This window comes from Excalfactoria chinensis, unplaced genomic scaffold (genome assembly GCF_039878825.1).
Source record: "Excalfactoria chinensis isolate bCotChi1 unplaced genomic scaffold, bCotChi1.hap2 Scaffold_402, whole genome shotgun sequence".
NCBI classification, from domain to species: Eukaryota; Metazoa; Chordata; class Aves; order Galliformes; family Phasianidae; genus Excalfactoria; species Excalfactoria chinensis.
The window spans coordinates 365-23,232 of record NW_027315690.1 but is presented as its reverse complement, the minus strand read 5'-3'; the positions used below and the strand labels follow the sequence as shown (position 1 = coordinate 23,232).

At 62.0% G+C, this 22,868-nt stretch overlaps 4 protein-coding genes across 7 annotated transcripts; 2 read left to right on the top strand and 2 right to left on the bottom strand.

Moving 5' to 3' along the window:
• The first annotated feature begins 133 nt into the window (after window positions 1–133).
• Window positions 134–10,384, top strand: LOC140265051 (histone-lysine N-methyltransferase SUV39H1-like). Of its 2 annotated transcripts, XM_072360921.1 has the most exons (13): window positions 134–244; window positions 685–831; window positions 985–1,071; window positions 2,203–2,299; window positions 2,379–2,417; window positions 2,499–2,549; window positions 2,929–3,091; window positions 3,183–3,225; window positions 3,315–3,468; window positions 3,550–3,884; window positions 3,997–4,105; window positions 4,203–4,313; window positions 4,992–5,130. In XM_072360921.1, the coding sequence occupies exons 1-12, from the start codon at window positions 134–136 to the stop codon at window positions 4,250–4,252; spliced, it is 1,386 nt and encodes a 461-aa protein (XP_072217022.1). In that variant the 3' UTR covers window positions 4,253–4,313; window positions 4,992–5,130. The 2 variants fall into 2 exon arrangements, with proteins under 2 accessions (XP_072217022.1, XP_072217023.1); XM_072360922.1 differs by lacking the exons at window positions 134–244; window positions 685–831; window positions 985–1,071; ... (7 more) ...; window positions 3,997–4,105; window positions 4,203–4,313 and adding exons at window positions 4,742–4,820; window positions 6,031–6,687; window positions 8,302–8,448; window positions 8,538–8,667; window positions 10,245–10,384 and having other exon boundaries at window positions 4,992–5,137.
• A 28-nt stretch (window positions 10,385–10,412) lies between these two features.
• Window positions 10,413–14,206, bottom strand: WDR13 (WD repeat domain 13). Of its 2 annotated transcripts, none has more exons than XM_072360919.1 (9): window positions 14,063–14,206; window positions 13,730–13,973; window positions 13,053–13,147; window positions 12,842–12,969; window positions 12,445–12,752; window positions 11,382–11,562; window positions 11,094–11,235; window positions 10,763–10,893; window positions 10,413–10,683 (listed from the first exon to the last, which is right to left on the bottom strand). In XM_072360919.1, the coding sequence occupies exons 1-9, from the start codon at window positions 14,101–14,103 to the stop codon at window positions 10,499–10,501; spliced, it is 1,455 nt and encodes a 484-aa protein (XP_072217020.1). In that variant the 5' UTR covers window positions 14,104–14,206; the 3' UTR covers window positions 10,413–10,498. The 2 variants fall into 2 exon arrangements, with proteins under 2 accessions (XP_072217020.1, XP_072217021.1); XM_072360920.1 differs by having other exon boundaries at window positions 14,083–14,195.
• A 121-nt stretch (window positions 14,207–14,327) lies between these two features.
• Window positions 14,328–17,554, top strand: TAFAZZIN (tafazzin, phospholipid-lysophospholipid transacylase). Of its 2 annotated transcripts, none has more exons than XM_072360916.1 (11): window positions 14,328–14,422; window positions 15,300–15,411; window positions 15,495–15,623; window positions 15,966–16,011; window positions 16,118–16,203; window positions 16,591–16,671; window positions 16,762–16,803; window positions 16,906–16,968; window positions 17,100–17,152; window positions 17,222–17,299; window positions 17,383–17,554. In XM_072360916.1, exons 2-11 carry the CDS (start codon window positions 15,315–15,317, stop codon window positions 17,470–17,472), a joined length of 765 nt encoding a protein of 254 aa, XP_072217017.1. In that variant the 5' UTR covers window positions 14,328–14,422; window positions 15,300–15,314; the 3' UTR covers window positions 17,473–17,554. The 2 variants fall into 2 exon arrangements, with proteins under 2 accessions (XP_072217017.1, XP_072217015.1); XM_072360914.1 differs by having other exon boundaries at window positions 17,085–17,152.
• A 56-nt stretch (window positions 17,555–17,610) lies between these two features.
• BCAP31 (B cell receptor associated protein 31) lies at window positions 17,611–22,444 on the bottom strand. Its single transcript, XM_072360917.1, has 7 exons — window positions 22,255–22,444; window positions 21,552–21,652; window positions 19,933–20,077; window positions 19,710–19,845; window positions 18,594–18,702; window positions 18,408–18,508; window positions 17,611–17,884 (listed from the first exon to the last, which is right to left on the bottom strand). The coding sequence occupies exons 1-7, from the start codon at window positions 22,344–22,346 to the stop codon at window positions 17,846–17,848; spliced, it is 723 nt and encodes a 240-aa protein (XP_072217018.1). The 5' UTR covers window positions 22,347–22,444; the 3' UTR covers window positions 17,611–17,845.
• Window positions 22,445–22,868: the final 424 nt, after the last annotated feature.

Sequence of the window (22,868 nt, the reverse complement as noted above, 5' to 3'; positions counted from 1 at the left end):
CTCCCAGGCCGGAGGTGACGTCCCTGCGGCCGCGGGGCTCGGGGTGTTTCCGGGTGGAAGAGGCTCCTACGGAGGGTCCTGGGGGTGGAGAAGGAGCCGGGGGGGTCCCAGGCATTTGGGGGGGGGTGCAAAGATGAGCCGGGGAGGGCGGGGGGGCAACCCAGGAGCTGAGAATGTGGGCTCAGAGCTGCTGCAGCAGCAGGAAAACATGCAACTGTTCGAGCTGCTGGGCCGGAAATGTGTGGTGAGGGGATGGGGGGCACAGGGGGCAAAGGTGGGGGGCACAGGGGGCAAAGGGGGGGGCATGGGGGGTCCTTGGAGTCCCGTGGTGAGGGGATGGGGAGCACAGGGGGGCAAAGGGGGGGGCATGGGGGGTCCTTGGGGTCCTATGGGGGATAAGAGGGTCCCACAGTGTTGGGAGTGGGGGGGACTTATGGGGTCCCGGGGGGATTAAGAGGGTCCTGGTGGGGAGTCAGAGAGTCCTGGGGGGTTCTTTGGGTCCTTGGGGGGTTCTTTGGGTCCCTGGGGGGTTCTTTGGGTTCTCGGGGGGTTCTTTGGGTCCTTGGGGGGATGTTAATGATGTTCACAGGATGGGGGGGGGGGGTCCTGTATTTCCTATGGGCGGCTGTTGGGAAGGGGGGGGGGTGCAGCGGGATCTGCCATCCCCGTTCATCCCCTCCACAGACGTTGGCGACCGCGGTGGTGCAGCTGGTGCTGGCGGAGCCGGGGGGGGGCACGGGGGGGTCCTGGGCCAAGCGGGGCTGCGGCGTGGCCTGTCTGGTGAGGGACAGCGGGCGGCGCTCCTACTTCATCCGGCTCTACGGGCTGACGGTGAGTCGGGGGGGGGGGGGGGGACACAAAGCGACCCCGTGTGCTGTGCGGGTACCGCCCATTGGGGGGGCTGCGGGGGGGGGAGATGTTATGGGGGGGCTGAGGGGTCCGGGGCTGGGGGGGTTATGGGTCCGGCTGTGCCCCCCCCCCCAGGGCGGCTGCGTGTTGTGGGAGCAGGAGCTGCAGGCGCAGATGGGATACGGAGCTGCACGGCCATTCTTCCACACCTTCAGCTGCCAGGTCAGGGGGGCGGGGCTATCAGGGAGTGGGCGGGGCTAAGGGTAGGTGGGCGGGGCTAACAGTGGTGGGTGGGGCTATGAAGGAGTGGGCGTGGCTAAGGATAGGTGGGCGGGGCTAACGGTGGTAGGTGGGGCTATGAAAGAGTGGGCGGGGCTAAGGATAGATGGGTGGGGCTAACAGTGGTGGGTGCGGCTATGAAGGAGTGGGCGGGGCTAAGGAGAGGTGGGCGGGGCTAACGGTGGTGGGTGGGGCAATGGGTTGTGGGTGGGGCTAAGGATAAGTGGGCGGGGTTAACAGTGGTGGGTGGGGCTATGAAGGAGTGGGCGGGGCTAAGGATGGGTGGGCGGGGCTAACGGTGGTGGGTGGGGCCAATGGGTTGTGGGTGGGGCTAAGGATAGGTGGGCGGGGCTAACAGTGGTGGGTGGGGCAATGGGTTGTGGGTGGGGCTAAGGAGAGGTGGGCGGGGCTAACGGTGGTGGGTGGGGCAATGGGTTGTGGGTGGGGCTAAAGATAGGTGGGCGGGGCTAACAGTGGTGGGTGGGGCTATGAAGGAGTGGGCGGGGCTAAGGACAAGTGGGCGGGGCTAACGGTGGTAGGTGGGGACAGTGGGTTGTGGGTGGGGCTAAGGATAGGTGGGCGGGGCTAACAGTGGTGGGTGGGGCTGTGAAGGAGTGGGCGTGGCTAAGGATAGGTGGGCGGGGCTAACGGTGGTGGGTGGGGCCAATGGGTTGTGGATGGGGCCAATGGGTTGTGGGTGGGGCTAAGGAGAGGTGGGCGGGGCTAACGTGGTGGGTGGAGGGTTATGAAGGAGTGGGCGGGGCTAAGGAGAGGTGGGCGGGGCTAACGGTGGTGGGTGTGGCCAGTGGGTTGTGGGTTGGGCGGCTGTGGGCGGAGCTACTGGACTAAGGGCGGGGCTATGGGCTGTGGGCGGGGTCAATGATGAGTGGGTGGGGCTAAGGGGGTGTGGGCGGGGCTAGAGGACTGTGGGCGGGGTCAATGATGAATGGGTGGGACTAATGGTTGTGGGCGGGGCTAAAGGTGTGTGTGTGGCTTAAGGTGTTAAGGTGTGGTCGGTGGGCGGGGCTTGCTGTCGGTGGGCGGGGCTAAAGCGCAGGGGGTGTGGCCTGACAGGAGGGCCAGGCAGGACTGAACTTTGCGGACGAGGCCGAGGCGGCCATCTTTGAGGAGCGGGTGCAGGAGAGGCTGCGGCGGCGCCAGCAGCGGGCGGGTGAGTTAATGGTGGTGGTGGGGGGGGGGATGCAGAGCTCTGGGGCTGCTCAGTGCTCTGATCTCCTCCCTCCTCACAGAGACACGGCAGCTCCCGCCCCCCCCGCCTCCTGGAGATGGTGAGTTCCAGCCCTCGGGTGGGATGGGGGGCAATGATGGGGTGGGGGGCTCGGGAGTCCACACTGACCCCCTCAATGCAGAGCGTCGCGGGAGCCTTCCACGGCCCCCCCCGGCCCCTATGGACAGCAGTGGTGAGTGCCTGCCCCATAGCCTGGGGGTTCCCTACCCCATAGCCTGGGGGTTTCCTGCCCCATAACATGGGGGTTCCCTACCCCATAACATGGGGGTTTCCTACCCCATAACATGGGGGTTTCCTGCCCCATAACATGGGGGTTTCCTACCCCATAGCCTGGGGGTTTCCTGCCCCATAACATGGGGGTTCCCTACCCCATAACATGGGGGTTTCCTGCCCCATAACATGGGGGTTCCCTACCCCATAGCGTGGGGGTTCCCTACCCCATAACATGGGGGTTCCCTACCCCATAACATGGGGGTTTCCTGCCCCATTGGGCTTTTTGAACCCATGGAGGGGACCCCGAACCCACCGACTCCCCCCTGCTGCTCCCACAGCCCCGTCGCTGCCGGCCGTGCCCATCGCCAACCCCGACATCACCGCCTCCCGCTACCGAGGGCTGCCCAGCCCCACAGCAGGGGGCCCCACGGCGGGCAGCGAGCGTAAGAAAGGCCGCAAGAAGATCTCCAAGGCTGACATTGGGGCTCCTTCTGGCTTCAAGTGAGTTGGGGGGCGCTGTGGGGCTGATGGGTGGTATATGGATATACAGGTGGGGCTGGGAGAGACTTAAGGTGCCCCCTCTGTTCCTTAGGCACGTCGGCCACATCGGCTGGGATCCCACCAATGGCTTTGATGTATGTAAGGGCTGTGGGGAAGGGGGGGATGCTGAGGGACCCCCCCCTTGTGTAGAGCACAGGGGTCCTAAGGGGCCGCGTGGGTGCAGATGGCGGCGCTGGACCCCGACCTGCGGGCGCTGTTTGCTCGTGCCGGCATCAGCGAGGCGCAGTTGGCGGATGCCGAGACCTCCCGCCTCATCTACGACTTCATCGAGGGGCAGGGGGGGCTGCAGGCCGTCAAGGAGGAGATGCGGCGTCAGGGTGAGCGGCCCCGCAAAGCCCCGCAGCCCACGCACCCACCCTGGGCTCCATTAACGCCGCAATTCACGCCTCTCCTCGCAGGCCCCCAAGGCAGAGGCGCCACCCCGCCCCCTCCTCCTCCTCCGCCCGGACCCCCACGTGCTCGCGGTGGGCCGCTGCCTCCCCCCCCACCGGCTGGGGGTCCTCCGCCCCCTCCACGTGGGGGGCCCGGCGCGGTTCCCGCCCCTCGACCCGTGGCTCCGCCCCCTCCTCGAGGCTCCGCCCCTCCGTGTGCCGCCGCCGCCTCCGTAGCTCCGCCCCCTCCGCCTCCACCTCCGCCCCCCCCAAGCGGGAGCCCCTCGGTGATGGGGGGGGGGGCCAGCCCGGCGCGGGGGGCGCTCCTGGATCAGATCCGGCAGGGGGTGACGCTGAACAAGGTGGGGGGGGGGGGCTGCGATGTGGCCGGGCTCGGGCCGCTGCTGTGAGCGCTGGGGGGTCCCTGCGGGCTCAGCCCTGACCCCCCCCCCCCCCCTCCTGTCCATCCCGCAGACCCCCGAAGCCCCCGAAGGCGGCGCTGGGGGGGGGGCTGCAGCGGGGGGGCTGGTGGGCGCCCTCATGGACGTGATGCAGAAGCGGAGCCGCGTCATTCACTCCTCAGGTGAGACCCCCGACCCCCCCCCTCTAAGTCCCCCCCCCCCAACCCCCCCCCCAACGTGGCGGAGCCCCCCGACCCGCCCCGCCCCCCCCCCCCGCAGACGAAGGAGACGACGGCGACGAGGACGACGAGGACGAGTGGGACGAGTGACGGCTCCGTGGCGCCCCCTGGCGGCCGCAGCGCGAAGCGCCCCCGGCTGGAAATAAACAACGTAGGAGCGATTAACGATCGCGGTTAATGAGCGTCACGAGGGGTTAAAGCGCCGTTAACGGGTCCAAAGGGGGTGGATCACGGGTAGAACCGGTAACGGGCGGCAATGAAACGCGACGGGCTCCACCCGGCGAAGAGCGGCGGTTGATCGGCTCCGCGGCACGAGGACGGCGGGCACCGCTGCGGGCGGCGATCGGAGACTCAGGGACTCGGAAAATGGGGAGAAAAAGGCGATTTTAGGGCAAAATCCGCCCCCCCCGCGGGGGACGACGGGAAGGATGTAAATTAGGCGGGACGAAGAGCCAATCAGCGCGAGGCTGGGGCGGGGGTAGAGGAGGAGCGGGCGCGCGCTGCACGACGGGCGGAAACGGAAAAAAAAAAGGGGAGAAAAAAAAAGAGAAAAAAAAAAAAAAACAGGAAAAAAAAAAAATTCGCGGGGCGGGAAAAAAAAAGGGAAAAAAAAAAAAAAAAAAAGGGCGAAAAAAAAAGATGGCGGAAAATTTAAAAGGTGAGCGCGAGCGCGGGGCGGGAAGGCGGCGCTTCCCGCGCTTTTGGCCGGTTGGGGAGGGGGGAGGAGGGGAGGAAGGCGGGAAACCCCCCCACGTGCGCGACCCCCACCCCACGTGCGCGACCCCCCCCCCACGTGCGCGACCCCCAGTGACCCCCCCCCTCATCCCAGGCTGCTCCGTGAGCTGCAAGTCGACGTGGGCGCAGCTGCGCGGGTTGTGCCGGGCCCAGGGGCTGCGCTGCGCCGCCATCGGAGCCACCGGGAGGAAACGGGACGAGTTCGAGGTGGAGTTTCTGTGCGACTACAAACGAGTCGGGGTGAGCGGAGGGGAAACGGGGGGGAAACGGGGACGGGATGGAGCCCGACAGCCCTGAATGGGGAGGTGGGCGATGGGAGGGAGGAGAGGAGCGCAAAGACCCCCCCCGGGTTTCAGCTTCTGTCCCTGCGGGTGGTGGGAGGGTAGGGGGGGACGGTCAGGTGCTGCATACACGGGTAAGGGTTAAAGCGGTGCCTTTATGGGGGATAAATGGACCTAAATGGGGGGTGGGAGACATGGGAGGGCTGCTGTGACCTTAATGGGACCCTATATGGGGGATGGGGGACATAGGAGGGCTGCTGTGACGTTAATTGGGCCCTATATGGGGGATGGGGGACATAGGAGGGCTGCTGTGATGTTAATTGGGCCCTATATGGGTGATGGGGGACATAGGAGGGCTGCTGTGACCTTAATTGGGCCCTATATGGGGGATGGGGGACATGGGAGGGCTGCTGTGACCTTAATGGGACCCTATATGGGGGATGGGGGACATAGGAGGGCTGCTGTGACCTTAATTGGGTCCTATATGGGGGACAGGAGGGCTGCTGTGACCTGAGCCCATCTCCACATTGAGGTATAAGGACTCCAGGAGGGACACTGAGACCCAGGATCCCACTCCCATTGCTTTACATGGACCCCGAACCCTCTTTAATGGACCCTGAACCCTCTAATGGACCCTGAACCCTCTAATGGACCCTGAACCCTCTAATGGACCCTGAACCCTCTAATGGACCCCGAACCCTCTCTAATGGACCCTGAACCCTCACTAATGGACCCCAAACCCTCTCTAAAAGGGGCACCATGACCTGTAGGGCTCCCAGGAGGGGGGGCCCAACTACACTCTGAGTTCCCAGGCACATCACCCTGCTCCCCCCCCCCCCTTTTCCTCCTTAGGGCGAGGAGTTCTACCTGGTGAAGTGGAGGGGATACCCCGACAGCGCCAACACCTGGGAGCCCCGTAAGAACCTGCGCTGCCGGGGGCTGCTGAAGCAGCTGCACCAGGACCTGGCTCGAGCCCCGGGGGGGCCGGTGAGAGCCGGACCTCGAGGTTTGCCCCCCCGCGTCTCCTCGTACCTGGTGCAGAAGGCGGAGCAGCGTCAGGCGCTGCGGCGCTGGGAGCAGCAGCTGAACGACACCCGCAGCCACCGCGGCCGCATCGTGGTGGAGAACGAGGTGGACTTGAACGGCCCCCCCAGGGACTTCGTCTACATCAACGAGTACAAAGTGGGGCCCGGCGTCCAGCTGAGCCCCGTGGCCGTGGGCTGCGAGTGCAACGACTGCTTGGCGGAGGCGGCGGGAGGATGCTGCCCCGGAGCCTCGCACAATAAGTTCGCCTACAACGAGGCTGGGTTGGTGCGAATCCGGGCCGGGCTGCCCATCTACGAGTGCAACTCGAGGTGCCGCTGCGGCTCCGAGTGCCCCAACCGCGTGGTGCAGAAAGGGATCCGCTACAACCTCTGCATCTTCCGCACCGGGAACGGGCGCGGGTGGGGAGTGCGAACCATGGAGCGCATCCGCAAGAACAGCTTCGTGATGGAGTACATCGGGGAGGTGAGGGGGGCACGGCAGGGCGGATAGGGGAGGGGGGTTAGGGTTGGTTAGGGTTAGGGTAGAGGTAGGGTTAGGGTAGGGTTGCTTTGGGTTAAAGTAAGGGTTAGGGTAGTTAGAGTTTGATAGGGTTAGGGTAAGGGTTAGGGTAGAGGTAGGGTTGCTTGGCGTTAGGGTAAGGGTTAGGGTTGCTTAGGGTTAGGGTAGAGGTAGGGTTAGGGTAGGGTAGGGTTGCTTTGGGTTAGGGTTAGGGTAAGGGTTAGGATAGAGGTAGGGTTGCTTAGCATTAGGGTAAGGGTTAGGGTTGCTTAGGGTTAGGGTTAGGGTAGAGGTAGGGTTAGGGTAGGGTAGGGTTGCTTTGGGTTAGGGTTAGGGTAAGGGTTAGAGTAGAGGTAGGGTTTCTTAGCATTAGGGTAAGGGTTAGGGTTGCTTAGGGTTAGGGTAGAGGTTAGGGTTAGGGTAAGGGTTAGGGTAGAGGTAGGGTTGCTTAGCGTTAGGGTAAGGGTTAGGGTTGCTTAGGGTTAGGGTAAGGGCTAGGGTAGAGGTAGGGTTGCTCTAGGGTTAGGGTAGTTAGAGTTCATTAGGGTTAGGGTGAGGGTTAGGGTAGAGGGAGGTTTGCTTTGGGTTAGAGTAAGGGTTAGGATAGTTAGAGTTTGTTAGGGTAAGGGTTAGGGTAGAGGTAGGGTTGCTTAGCGTTAGGGTAAGGGTTAGGGTTGCTTAGGGTTAGGGTAAGGGTTAGGGTAGAGGTAGGGTTGCTTTGGGTTAGAGTAAGGGTTAGGATAGTTAGAGTTCATTAGGGTTAGGGTGAGGGTTAGGGTAGAGGTAGGGTTGCTTAGGGTTAGAGTAAGGGTTAGGATAGTTAAAGTTCATTAGGGTTAGGGTGAGGGTTAGGGTAAGGGTTAGGATAGAGGTAGGGTTGCTTAGGGTTAGGGTAAGAGGGTAGAGTTAGGGTTGCTCTAGGGTTAGGGTAAGGGTTAGGGTAGAGTTAGGTTTGCTTAGGGTTAGAGTAAGGATTAGAATAAGGGTTAGGGTAAGGGTTAGGGTAGAGGTAGGGTTGCTTAGGGTTAGGGTAGAGTTTAGGGTCATTGCTGTGCTGTGGCTGCAGTGCATTCCCAATCCCAGAATGGTTGGGTTGGAAGGGACCCCAAGGATCATGAAAGTCCAACCTGCTCCTCCACATCTGTAGCAATGGCTGGGATTCACCTCTGGGTGGTGGTGCTGCCGTGATAGTGGTGTGACGATGCTGTTGGTGCTGTGATAGCGATGTGATGATGCTGTTGGTGCTGATAGTGGTTTGATGATGCCGTTATTGTGGTGTGATGATGCTGTTGGTGCTATGATAGAGGTGTGATGATGCTGTTGGTGCTGATAGTGGTTTGATGATGCTGTTATTGTGGTGTGATGATGCTGTTGGTGCTATGATAGTGGTGTGATGATGCTGTGATAGTGGTTTGATGATGCTGTTGGTGCTGATAGTGGTGTGATGATGCTGTGATAGTGGTTTGATGATGCTGTTGGTGCTGATAGTGGTTTGATGATGCTGTTATTGTGGTGTGATGATGCTGTTGGTGCTATGATAGAGGTGTGATGATGCTGTTGTTGCTGCCTCCCCTGCAGATCATCACCTCGGAGGAGGCGGAGCGCCGCGGGCAGGTTTATGACCGTCAGGGCACCACGTACCTCTTTGACCTGGACTACGTGGAGGACGTTTACACCGTGGATGCCGCCCACTACGGCAACATCTCCCACTTCGTCAACCACAGCGTGAGTGGGGCCGGGTCCCCTTACCCTGCTCTGTGGGGACCCCCCTGGGCTCGGTGGAGCAACTTCTGACCCCTCCCCACTCCCCGCAGTGCGACCCCAACCTGCAGGTCTACAACGTCTTCATTGAGAACCTGGACGAGCGCCTGCCCCGCATCGCACTCTTTGCCACCCGTCCCATCCGCGCCGGCGAGGAGCTCACGTTCGACTACAACATGCACGGTGGGCACCCGCAGCCTGGGCCCCTCTGCCCCCACCCTGAGACCCCCGGCCCAAAGCCATGTTGGGTCCCTGGGACGTGGGGGGGCATCCCACAGGGCTCTGGGGTTGATATGGCTGTGCATATAGGGGATCCCACAGGGCTCTGGGGTTGATATGGCTGTGCATACAGGGGTTCCCCACAGGGCTCTGGGGTCGATATGGGTGTGCATATAGGGCATCCCACAGGGCTCTGGGGTTGATAGGGCTGTGCATATAGGGGATCCCACAGGGCTCTGGGGTTGATATGGCTGTGCATATAGGGCATCCCACAGGGCTCTGGGGTTGATAGGGCTGTGCATATAGGGGATCCCACAGGGCTCTGGGGTTGATATGGCTGTGCATATAGGGGATCCCACAGGGCTCTGGGGTTGGTAGGGCTGTGCATATAGGGGATCCCACAGGGCTCTGGGGTTGATAGGGCTGTGCATACAGGGGATCCCACAGGGCTCTGGGGTTGATATGGCTGTGCATATAGGGCATCCCACAGGGCTCTGGGGTTGATATGGCTGTGCATATAGGGCATCCCACAGGGCTCTGGGGTTGATATGGCTGTGCATACAGGGCATCCCACAGGGCTCTGGGGTTGATATGGCTGTGCATATAGGGGATCCCACAGGGCTCTGGGGTTGATATGGCTGTGCATATAGGGGATCCCACAGGGCTCTGGGGTCGATATGGCTGTGCATATAGGGGATCCCACAGGGCTCTGGGGTTGATATGGCTGTGCATATAGGGGATCCCACAGGGCTCTGGGGTTGATAGGGCTGTGCATACAGGGGATCCCACAGGGCTCTGGGGTTGATATGGCTGTGCATATAGGGCATCCCACAGGGCTCTGGGGTTGATATGGCTGTGCATACAGGGCATCCCACAGGGCTCTGGGGTTGATATGGCTGTGCATATAGGGGATCCCACAGGGCTCTGGGGTTGATATGGCTGTGCATATAGGGCATCCCACAGGGCTCTGGGGTTGATATGGGTGTGCATATAGGGGATCCCACAGGGCTCTGGGGTTGATAGGGCTGTGCATATAGGGCATCCCACAGGGCTCTGGGGTTGATATGGCTGTGCATACAGGGCATCCCACAGGGCTCTGGGGTTGATATGGCTGTGCATATAGGGCATCCCACAGGGCTCTGGGGTTGATATGGGTGTGCATACAGGGCATCCCACAGGGCTCTGGGGTTGATAGGGCTGTGCATACAGGGCATCCCACAGGGCTCTGGGGTTGATAGGGCTGTGCATATAGGGGATCCCACAGGGCTCTGGGGTTGATAGGGCTGTGCATATAGGGGATCCCACAGGGCTCTGGGGTTGATATGGCTGTGCATATAGGGCATCCCACAGGGCTCTGGGGTTGATATGGCTGTGCATATAGGGCATCCCACAGGGCTCTGGGGTTGCAATGCCCTGAGCTCCATCCCAGCCCTAGAGCACAACCTCCCACCCCGCAGGGTCTGCCCCACGCTGCCGCTGTAAGGACTGGGGGGGGCAGCCGGAGCCTCATCCTTCTCTTATTGCCCTCCTCTTCCCCACAGTGGACCCGGTGGACGCAGAGAGCACCCGCATGGACTCCAACTTTGGACTGACCGGGGGAGCCCTGAGCAGCTCCCCCCGCTCCCGGGGCCGCATTGAGTGCAAATGTGGGGCCGCCGCCTGCCGCAAGTACCTCTTCTGACCCCAAAGTCACGCCGAGGGGGGGGCGGGGGGCTGCAAACACACGTGTTGAACACAGCAGGGGGTCCGTGCCGTACCGAGGGAGAACAGAAAGGAGGGGGGGGGGGGGGTCACGTCACGCGTGCTGCCGGCGCCAAACGATGACGGTCCCGGCGGCGTCGCTGGAGGCCAACAGGCTCTCGTCGCAGTTGAAGGCGACGGCCAGCACGGCGTGTCCGTGGCCCTGCAGGGTGTTGACGGTGGCTCGGGCGGAACGGCCCACATCAAAGAAGTGCACGCAGGCATCTTCGCTGCCCGTCACTGGGGGGGGTGCGAGGGAAGGAGGGTTGGGGGGCGGCCCCGTGGTTGTGTCCCACCCCCCTCGTTGCCCGCTACGAACCCACGCAGGCGCCCTGTCGGAAGGACATCAGCGGGCAGAAGCAGCTGCGCAGCGGTTGCTCCCGGTGCCGCGTGGGGAAGCTGCGGCGTAAACGCAGCCCTGGAGCTCCTGAGCCTTCCTCCTCCACCACCCTGCGGGGGGGAACAGCAGCCTGGTGGGCATGGCCCCACACACCCCACATAGACCCCCTTCCAGGCCACATAGACGTCCACAGCCCGGCTGGGACAGCCCCATAGCTGGGTCTCAAGGGGAGATTATTGCCCCCAAAAACACCCCCCCTTCTTAAGCCAGATCTCGGGGGTTCTCTGCTGCTCCCAAGGTGTCCCCCTACCGGAAGAGCAGCAGGCGGTCGGGGCAGGCGTTGACCAGCAGGGACGGGTCGGGAGCTTCACGGCTGGCCCAGGCTCGTGCTGACAGTGACGTGATGGATCCGCCTGCCTGCACCACCACGCGGGAGGCTTTGGTCAGGCGCCCTGGGGGAGGGGGGGCACAGTGAGGAGAGGAGGGGGCACAGCGAGGAGGGGGCTCAGTGAGGAGGGGGCTCAGTGAGGAGGAGACACAGTGAGGAGGGGGCTCAGTGAGGAGGGGTCCGCTCCACCCCCAGCGCTGCCCCACGTACCGGTGCCGGGGTCGCACAGGAAGGAGGAGATGGAGCCACGGTCGTCACCAGCCCACAGCACCCGGCCGGGGGCATCGAAACAAAGAGCCAAGACCCGTCCGGGCAGCCGCCCTGCGCCGCCACGGGCTGCCTTCCCCGTGGAGATGTTGACCACCCGAACCATGTGCCGGGCACTGCCCACCTGAGGGATACAGGGTGAGATGGGATGGGAGCAGCGTGGGGAGGGGGGGGTGGGATAGGAGGGAGGATGGAGTGTGATAGGATGGAGTGCAATGATGGGACATGGTAAGGGGGGTGGGGGCACAGGGATGTGATGGACAGGGCATGGGGATGCAGTGCTGGGTCACAGTGAGGGGGGTAGAGATAGGGATGGGGTGAAGTGACAGCGATGGGATGAGGTGATGGGACATGTGTGGTGATGAGCATGGGAACGCAGTGCTGAGTCGCAGTGATAGGACAGTGATAGGGATGGGATGAGGTGATGGGACACATGGTGATGAGCATGGGAGCACAGTGCTGAGTCACAGTGATAGGACACAGTGATAGGGATGGGATGAGGTGATGATGTGATAGGACACGTGGTGATGAGCGTGGGAGCACAGTGCTGAGCCACAGTGATAGGACAGTGATAGGGATGGGATGAAGTGATGGGACACGTGGTGATGAGCATGGGAACGCAGTGCTGAGTTGCAGTGATAGGACAGTGATAGGGTTGGGATGAAGTGATGGGACACGTGGTGATGAGCATGGGAACGCAGTGCTGAGTCGCAGTGATAGGGATGAGGTGAAAGGACGCAGTAATGGGACAGTGGCAGGGATGGATATACAAGTGGTGGTGATGGCAGTATTGAGTCAGGCAGTGGTAATGGGACAGTGGCAGGGATGGATATACAAGTGGTGGTGATGGCAGCACTGGGTCAGGCAGTGGTAATGGGACAGTGGCAGGGATGGATATACAAGTGCTGGTGATGGCAGCACTGGGTCAGGCAGTAGTGATGGCAGCACTGGGTCAAGCAGTAGTGATGGCAGCACTGGGTCAGGCGGTGGTGATGGCAGCACTCACCACAGTGAGGTTGTTGTTGAGGGGCTGGAAGGCGCAGCAGAGCAGCGCGGCTCCATCGGGGTCGGGCACCCGGCGGATGCAGCGGCCATCATTGGGTGCCCAGAGACGCAACGTCCCGTCCAGGGAGGCCGACACGAGGACGTCGTTGGACAGTGACCACGCAAAGTCAGCTACGCCTCCGTCGTGGCCCCGCAGCACCCGCAGCACCGCGGGCGGCCCCGGTGCCAGGCGGCACACCGAGATGGTGCCGTCCAACGAGCAGCAGGCCAGCAGGTGGCGGTCATCGTGGGCGAACTGCACCTTGGGCACTGCAAACAGCATCAGCTCCGCCTGACCCCCCCCCCCACCCCAAGGCAGCCCCCAGTGCTCATTCCCGGCTCCCCCCCCCCCCCGTTACCGGCGCTGTCTGTGTGCTGGTCGAAGACGTGGTAGACGCCGGCGAAGGCGTAGTTCTCACTCAGAGTTGTGTCTCCTGCCATGGCCCGACTCGCTTCTGCCAGCGGTGTGGGCACGACGCCGGGGGGGCTGCGGGGGCAGTGATGGCACGTGGAGCCCCAGCTCCCAGCAAGGAAACAAACCGACCCCGATGCTTCTCCATCAGGACTCACCGCTCCTCTGTGCTGCCCCGGGGGGCTCCGGGGTGGGATCCGCGGCTCAGGGAGCGTCGGTGGCCACGGGGCGCACGTGGGTCCTCCTCAAAGTCCTGGGGGGGAGAAGTGGGGTGTGGGGGCTCCAGAGCTGCACAGATGGACTCCAGGGGGGGGGTTATGGGGAGCTCAGGGTGCAGTGAGTGTCCCCATGGGCTCCCAAAGCACAGGGAACCAAGGAGGGACAGCAGCAACCCGGATCCCCTCAGGGGGGTCACAGAGATGCTGCAAAGGGAACTTAGACCTCAAATGTCCCCCACGAGTTACAGTGGCCCCAAAATAATGAGTCCAGATCTCCCCCAAAGTGAGTTACAGGGATCCTGTGACCCCCAGCATCCCCTATACGGACTATAGGAACCCGGGATGGCTGCTGTGACCCCCAACATCCCCTATACGGGCTATAGGAACCCGGGATGGCTGCTGTGACCCCCAGCATCCCCTATATGGGCTATAGGAACCCAGTGTGGCTGCTGTGACCCCCAACATCCCCTATACGGGCTATAGGAACCCGGGATGGATACTGTGACCCCCAACATCCCCTATATGGGCTATAGGAACCCGGGATGGATACTGTGACCCCCAACATCCCCCATATGTGCTATAGGAACCCGGGATGCCCACCATGACCCCCCCGTTACCTCCATCCGGTCCAGCGTGGTCCTGCTCGCCCTCAACGCGCTGCCGCTGTGCGCCCTACAGCTGCCGGCCTCGGACAGCGCCCCGTAGCGCTGCGCCAGGATCCGCGCCCGCAGCCGTAGGTACCAGCGGCGGGTTCCGCTCTCCAACGCTCCGCCCTGCGCCCGCTCCCGGAGCAGCTGGCTGCGGCGCCGCACGTACTGCGTGCGGAACTGCGGGCAGCGCGGGCTGCGGTAGGCCGCGTACCTGCGGGCCGGGAGGGGCCGTCAGACCGTAACCGGGATCCGCCGCCGCCGCCTCCCCCCTCTTCTCTCCCATCCCCCTCCGGGCCTCACCGCGCGTCCACCGCCAGCACCTGCTGCCACACGGCGGCCATGGCGGCGGCCGCCCCCGGGGGCTGCCCGTCCCGCTCCACCGCTGCGCAGGAGCCGCCGCTCGCGGCCGCCGCCGCCTCAACGCCAAAATGGCTCCGCGCGTCTCCCCGGCGACGAGACGAGGGGGCGGGGCTTCGCCTCCCGGCCAATAGGGGAGGAGGAAGGAGGGAGGCGGGGCCATGCTGCGGTCTTATTGGTCCCCGCCGTCCTCCCCGGTAGCTCTTCCTCGACGCCTCGCTTTACGGCTTCTCGCCGCTCCTCCTTCCTTCGCGACGGACAGCAGCGCTTTACGGCAGCGGGAAGCGCAGCGCGGGCGGCGGGGTCTGTGGGGCGATGGGGGGCGGTGGGAGGAATGAGGGGGGGGGTAAGGGAGCAATGGGGGGCGATAAGGGAGCAGTGGGGGGCGATAAGGGAGCAATGGGGGGCGGTGGGGGGGAACGGGGGGGAACGGGGGGGAACGGGGAGGTAATGGGGGCGGTAACGGGGGCGGTCGCGGGCCGATGGGTTTGAATTGGGGCCTGTGAGGGGCAGTTTGGGATCGTCTGTGGGGCGGCGGAGCTCTTTAGGGTTCCTTATGGGGCACTGTGGGGTCACCCGGGGGGCGGTGGGTTCTTTGGGGGGTATTTGGGGTCGCTATGGGGCAGTGGGGTCGCTGTGGGGTCACTTTGGGGTCGCTATGGGGCAGTGGGGGCGCTTTGGGGTCGCTTTGGGGTCTCTATGGGGCAGTGGGGTCGCTTTGGGGTCGCTATGGGGCAGTGGGGTCGCTATGGGGTCGCTATGGGGCAGTGGGGGCACTTTGGGGTCGCTATGGGGTCTCTATGGAGCAGTGGGGTCACTGTGGGGTCAATTTGGGGTCTCTATGGGGCAGTGGGGTCGCTATGGTGTCTCTATGGAGCAGTGGGGGCACATTGGGGTCACTATGGGGTCTCTATGGGGCAGTGGGGTCACTATGGGGTCGCTATAGGGCAGTGAGGGTGCTTTGGGGTCGCACTGGGGTCTCTATGGGGCAGTGGGGTCACTTTGGGGTCACTATGGGGTCTCTATGGGGCAGTGGGGGCACATTGGGGTCGCTATGGGGTCTGTATGGGGCAGTGGGGTCGCTATGGGGTCTCTATGGAGCAGTGGGATCGCATTGGGGTTACTATGGGGTCTGTATGGGGCCGTGTTTTCTGTCTGGGTGCCACCCTTGTCCCCCCAGCCCCGCCATGGCGCGATGCCTCTGGCCGTGAGGTGGCCGTTCCCTGCGGGGCCGCCGCTGTGCAGCCGCGTGGTGCTGGGCCTGGTGGGCACCTACAGCTGCCTGTGGACACGTGAGTGCCCCACGACCCCCCCCCCCCCCAAACTGATGGTCGGGGGGAGCTCACCTTTATCCCCCCCCCCCCCCGTGTCACAGGGTACCTGAACCGCCTGCGGGTGCACAACGCCCACGTGCTTCACGAGTTGGTGGAGCGACGGGGGCCGCACACCCCCCTCCTCACCCTCTCCAACCATCAGTCCTGCATGGATGACCCACACTTGTGGGGTGCGTGGGGCTGGGGGGGGCTCAATAGGGGCTGGATGACCCGCACTTGTGGGGTGCGTGGGGCTGGGGGGGGCTCAATAGGGGCTGGATGACCCGCACTTGTGGGGTGCGTGGGGCTGGGGGGGGCTCAATAGGGGCTGGATGACCCGCACTCGTGGGGTGTGTGGGGCTGGGGGGGGGCTCAATAGGGGCTGGATGACCCGCACTTGTGGGGTGCGTGGGGCTGGGGGCTCAATAGGGGCTCAATGGGGTTTTGGGGAGTGCTCGGGGGGTTCCGTGGGGCTGGGGGTGTCTCATTTCGTGCCCCCATCTCATCTCTGTGCCCCCCCCCCCCCCCTCCAGGCTCCTTGAAGCTTCGTCACATTTGGAGCCTCCACAAAATGCGATGGTGAGATGCAGGGGGGGGGTGCTGGGGGATGGGGGGGTGCTGGGGGATGGGGGAGGCTTCCCACCGCCCCCCCCCCCCCTCATGCTACGGATGACCCCCCCCCCAGGACCCCCACGGCCGCAGACATCTGCTTCACCAGAGAGCTGCACTCACGGTTCTTCAGCTTGGGGCGATGCGTCCCCGTGTGCCGCGGTGAGGGATGTGACTGGGAGAGACTGGGGGGAGCTGGGAGGGCTCCGTTCATCCTGGGGGGGGGGGGGGCTCCGTTCATCCTGGGGGGGGGGTCCGTTCATCCTGGGGGGGGGTCCGTTCATCCTGGGGGAGGTCCATTCATCCTGGGGGGGGGGGGGCTCCGTTCATCCTGGGGGGGGGGGGGGGTTCATCCTTGGGGGGCTCCGTTCATCCTGGGGGGGCTCCGTTCATCCTGGGGAGGGGTCCGTTCATTCTGGGGGGGGGGTCCGTTCATTCTGGGGGGGGGCTCCGTTCATCCTGGGGGGGGTCCGTTCATCCTGGGGGGGGGGCTCCGTTCATCCTGGGGGGGGGTCTGTTCATCCTGGGGGGGGTCTCTGATCTGTGCAGGGGACGGCGTCTACCAGCGCGGGATGGACTTCATCCTGGAGAAACTCAACGAGGGAGATTGGGTGCACGTCTTCCCCGAGGGTACATGGGGCTCTGGACAGGGGGTTGATGGGGAGGGTGAGACTCAAAGAGTCGCCTTCTAACGCCGTCCCTGTGCTGTGTTTTCCATAGGCAAAGTCAACATGGGTCAGGAGTTCGTGCGCTTCAAGTGGGGTGAGACCCCCCCCCCCCCCCCCCCCCCCGTGCCCGTCATCCCGCTCCGTGCCCCACGTTTCCCTCTGTGTACCTCACAGTTCCCCCCTCTGCCCCAGCCAGGCATCGGGAGGCTCCTGGCTGAGTGCCGCCTGGACCCCATCGTCCTCCCCCTGTGGCATGGAGGTGAGTGATGTGTTGGGTTGGCTTTTGTTAGGGGAGAGGGATGGGAGTTTGCTATGGGGCCGAGCCCTGCTATGGGGCCGAGCCCTGCTATGGGGCCAAGCCGTGCTGTTAAACAGGGCTGATTGTTCCAGGCATGAATGATGTGCTGCCCAATGCCCCCCCCTACGTTCCCCGTGTGGGAAAGGTGAGTGGAGGGGGAAAAGGGCACAAAGCATTGGGGGGGTGTTGGTGGGGCGCTGACACTGTCCCACAGCGCATCACGGTGGTTGTGGGGCGACCGTTCAGCGTCCGACCCCTCGTGGAGCGGCTGAAGGCTGAAGGCACCTCTACAGTGAGTGGTTGTGGGGCCGCTCTGCCCCATTTGGTGGGTGGGGGGAGGTTCCGTGGGTCGGTTTCCAGCCCCGTGTCTTGTAGGTGGAGATGCGGAAAGCTCTGACGGATTTTGTGCAGCGGGAATTCGAGGCGCTGAGGAGCCACGCACGGACCTTACACCCGACCACGTAGCGTGTGGGGCTGCCCCACAGAGACGGATGGAAACCGGCCCTTCCAAACAGTGCACGGTGCCAATAAAGGTGGTAGAGCTCTACGACCCCCTTTTTCCATTGTGTCCCCTCGGACCCACAGATGTGGGGATGCTGCCGCTCCTGATCCCAAACCTTTATTGAAGCTCAAACAACAGCGTGAGAAAGGTGAGCGGGGGCAGACCCCCAAAATGGGGCTAAAAACCCCCAGATGGGGCCAAAGCCGCACGTTGGGGCTCAGCCCCCATCCCGTCACCCTAGAACGGGACCGTGGTCCCCCATTGGCTTGTGTGGGAACCTCCTGAAAGCACAGAGTCCCAGTGGATGCGGTGTGGTCCCGCAGGGAGGGCGTCCCATCACTCCTCCTTTTTGTCTCGGGGGCCGTCGTGGGCTGCCTGGGGGGGAGGGGTTAAACAGAACGGCCCCTCCGTGCCCCTACAGTGCTCCCAGTCTATCCCAGTCCGTCTCCCTCTGCTCCCAGTCTATCCCAGTCCGTCTCCCTCTGCTCCCAGTCTATCCCAGTCCGTCTCCCTCTGCTCCCAGTCTATCCCAGTCCGTCTCCCAGTGCTCCCAGTCTATCCCAGTCCGTCTCCCTCTGCTCCCAGTCTATCCCAGTCCGTCTCCCTCTGCTCCCAGTCTATCCCAGTCCGTCTCCCTCTGCTCCCAGTCTATCCCAGTCCGTCTCCCTCTGCTCCCAGTCTATCCCAGTCCGTCTCCCTCTGCTCCCAGTCTATCCCAGTCCGTCTCCCTCTGCTCCCAGTCTATCCCAGTCCGTCTCCCAGTGCTCCCAGTCTATCCCAGTCCGTCTCCCTCTGCTCCCAGTCTATCCCAGTCCGTCTCCCAGTGCTCCCAGTCTATCCCAGTCCGTCTCCCTCTGCTCCCAGTCTATCCCAGTCCGTCTCCCAGTGCTCCCAGTACCTGCAGCTTTGCGTGCTGCTCCAGCAGCCGGTCGTACTCCCGTGTCAGCCCTTCAGCCTGTCTCCTCATGGCCTGTACCTCATTCTCCGCCTTCTCCAGAGCTGTGGGGCAGGAGTTACCCTATAGAGTCCCCCCTGCTCTCACCACCCGCCCCCCCCCCCCCCCCCCCATTTTTGTTGCCCTTACTGCGTTTGCTGGCCGCCAGCTCCTCCTTCAGCTTCTCCACTTTTGCCTTCAGGTTCTCATTCTCAGCCCGGCTCGGGGGGGCCGTGTCGTCTCCTGCCTCTTGCAGCTGCTGCAGGACGGGACGGAGGGTGTCAGAACCCCAATAACCACCTTAAACCCCCCAATAACCACCTTAAACCCCCCAATAACCACCTTAAACCCACCAATAACCCCCTTAACCCCCCAATAACCACCTTAAACCCCCCAATAACCCCCTTAACCCCTCCAATAACCCCCTTAACCCCTCCAATAACCACCTTAACCCCCCAATAACCACCTTAAACCCCCCCCAATAACCACCTTAAACCCACCAATAACCCCCTTAACCCCCCAATAACCACCTTAAACCCCCCAATAACCCCCTTAACCCCTCCAATAACCCCCTTAACCCCTCCAATAACCACCTTAACCCCCCAATAACCACCTTAAACCCCCCAATAACCACCTTAAACCCCCCAATAACCACCTTAAACCCCCCCAATAACCACCTTAACCCCCCAATAACCACCTTAACCCCCCCCCAATAACCACCTTAAACCCCCCCAATAACCACCTTAACCCCCCCAATAACCACCTTAAACCCCCCAATAACCACCTTAACCCCCCCCAATAACCCCCTTAAACCCCCCCCAATAACCACCTTAAACCCACCAATAACCCCCTTAACCCCCCCAATATCCCCCTTAACCCCCCAATAACCACCTTAAACCCCCCAATAACCACCTTAAACCCCCCAATAACCACCTTGAACCCCCCAATAACCCCCTTAACCCCCCCAATAACCACCTTAAACCCACCAATAACCCCCTTAACCCCCCAATAACCCCCTTAACCCCTCCAATAACCACCTTAAACCCCCCAATAACCCCCTTAACCCCCCAATAACCCCCTTAACCCCTCCAATAACCACCTTAAACCCCCCAATAACCACCTTAAACCCCCCAATAACCACCTTAAACCCCCAATAACCCCCTTAAACCCCCAATAACCACCTTAAACCCCCCCAGAACTCCAGTATATCCCCCGGGACTCCCCAGCACCCCACACAAAGCCCCCCCCCCCTGCCCCCCATTTCACCTTACGCAAGGCCTCGTTGTCCTCCATGTAGCGCCGTGCTGCCTGGCTGGCCCCCTCCGCCTGCTTACGGAACGCTTGGCTGGAGGCCCCGAGCTGAGCTTGCTGTGATATCAGGGTGACCAAGCGCCGCAACAGGCTGCAAACGGGGACGTCAGCACCTTCAGGACCCCCCCCCCCCTTCAGGACCCCCCCCCCAGGACCCCGTTCCTTCCCGTGTACTCACAAGGAGAGCAGCAGCGCGAAGCCGGCCAAGTAGAGGTTGCGTTGGGCACGGAACAGCCGCATGTGGAAGTGCTCCAAAGCCCCCGGGGTGCTGGGGAGAGCTGAACGCTCAGAGGAGTTGTACTTACGGGTCTCCCTGTAGGCATCTGCAGGGGGGGGAGGTTATGGGGTGGGGGGAGGTTATGGGGCGGGGGCAGGTTATGGGGCGGGGGGAGGTTATGGGGCGGGGGGAGGTTATGGGGCGGGGGGAGGTTATTGGGGCGGGGGGAGGTTATGGGGCGGGGGGAGGTTATTGGGGCGGGGGGAGGTTATTGGGGTGGGGGGAGGTTATGGGGCGGTGGGGTTTATACAGAGGTTGATAGGGTTTATACGGAGGTTATGGGATGGTAGGGTTTATGGGATGGTAGGGTTTACAGGGTTTATACAGAGGTTATGGGATGATAGGGTTTATACAGAGGTTATGGGATGGTAGGGTTTATGGGATGGTAGGGTTTATACAGAGGTTATGGGATGATAGGGTTTATGGGGTGGTAGGGTTTATAGGGTTTATACGGAGGTTATGGGATGGTAGGGTTTATGGGGTGGTAGGGTTTATACAGAGGTTATGGGATGGTAGGGTTTATGGGGTGGTAGGGTTTATAGGGTTTATACGGAGGTTATGGGATGGTAGGGGTTATGGGATGGTAGGGTTTATAGGGTTTATACAGAGGTTATGGGATGGTAGGGTTTATGGGGTGGTAGGGTTTATAGGGTTTATACAGAGGTTATGGGATGATAGGGTTTATACGGAGGTTATGGGATGGTAGGGTTTATGGGGTGGTAGGGTTTATACAGAGGTTATGGGATGATAGGGTTTATACAGAGATTACAGAGACCCTACAAACAGTAGGATGGGGTCCTTGGGGTGGTCCCCATGGAGCCACGTGGGTCCCCATGGAGCCACGTGGGTCCCAATGGAGCCATGTGAATCCCAATGGTGCCATGTGGGTCCCCATGGAGCCATGTGGGTCCCAATGGATCCATGTGGGTCCCAATGGAGCCATGTGGGTCCCAATGGCTTTTGGGCAGTGCCACCCACCCCGGCAGGGGGTTGAAGTTATGGGGGGGGGCTCAGGGCTTCATCGGGGTGTAGGAACATGTGGAAATGTATAGGGTTCATAATGTATAGGGTTTATAACGTATAGGGTTCATGCTGTACAGGGTTCATGCTGTATAGGGTTCATACTGTACAGGGTTCATACTGTATAGGGTTCATAACGTACAGGGTTCATACTGTATAGGGTTCATACTGTATAGGGTTCATACTGTACAGGGTTCATAATGCATAGGGTTCATACTGTATAGGGTTCATAATGCATAGGGTTCATAATGCATAGGGTTCATAATGCATAGGGTTCATACTGTATAGGATTCATAACGTACAGGGTTCATACTGTACAGGGTTCATACTGTATAGGATTCATAACGTACAGGGTTCATAACGTACAGGGTTCATAATGCATAGGGTTCATAATGCATAGGGTTCATAATGCATAGGGTTCATACTGTATAGGGTTCATAATGCATAGGGTTCATACTGTATAGGACCATGCAGAGGTCGCAGGGCTTTAAGGAGGTTACCGAGCAGCAGCAGCACCAGGATGACGATGAGCACCACGAAGGCCGTGTTCCCATAGGCCACCGCCAGCCCCACCAGCCGCGACCTGAAGATCTTCTGCCATCTTGGGGGTTGGGGGGGGGCGCCCATTAGGGATCAGGGGGCGCCCATTAGGGATGGGGGGCGCCCATCAGGGATCAGGGGGCGCCCATTAGGGATCATGGGGCGCCCATTAGGGATCATGGGGCGCCCATTAGGGATGGGGGGCGCCCATTAGGGATCATGGGGCGCCCATTAGGGATCATGGGGCGCCCATTAGGGATGGGGGGGCGCCCATTAGGGATGGGGGGTGCCCATTAGGGATTAGGGGGCGCCCATTAGGGATGGGGGGGCGCCCATCAGGGATCAGGGGGCGCCCATTAGGGATCATGGGGCGCCCATTAGGGATTAGGGGGCGCCCATTAGGGATCAGGGGGCGTCCATTAGGGATCAGGGGGCGTCCATTAGGGATCAGGGGGCGCCCATTAGGGATCATGGGGCGCCCATTAGGGATCATGGGGCTCCCATTAGGGTTCATGGGGCTCCCATTAGGGATCATGGGGTGCCCATTAGGGATCATGGGGCGCCCATTAGGGATCATGGGGCGCCCATTAGGGATCATGGGGCGCCCATTAGGGATCATGGCCTTCCCGGCTGCCGGGCCGACCCCAGCCCCGAGCCGCTCACCTGGTTGGGGACACGAAGGGGACGCAGAGCAGCAGCACGAGGAAGACCTCGGCGTACAGGAACGTGGCGACCACCGTCCACTGCAGACTCATGGCGGCCTACGGGGGGGAACGGCGTCAACGGGAGCCCCGCCGCCGCCCACGGACGGAAACAGGAAGCTGCCCAACGGAAGTGCCCGCCCACGGCAAGGCTGGCGACCAATCAACGCCGCGCGTATCTTCGCTGCCCCCTGCGGGTCGAACAGGGGAAGCGCAGGCGAATGGCCCCACTTCCGCCGTTCAGGCTCCGCCGGAACGAGCGCATGCGCAGTGCTGCGCTGGAAGTGGCGCATGCGCAGTGCGGAGCCTGGACCCCCCCACCCCATATCATCAGTTACAGCCATATACCATCAATCAAAGCCCTGTATCATCAATCACAGCCCTGTATCAATCACAGCCCTGTATCATCAATCACAGCCGTGTATCAATCACAGCCCTATATCATCAATATGGGTGGGGGCATGATAAAGGTGTTTAACACGGGTGGGGGGCATGATAAAGGGGTTTAACATGGGTGGGGGGCATGATAAAAGGGTTTAACATGGGTTGGGGCCATGATAAAGGGGTTTAACATGG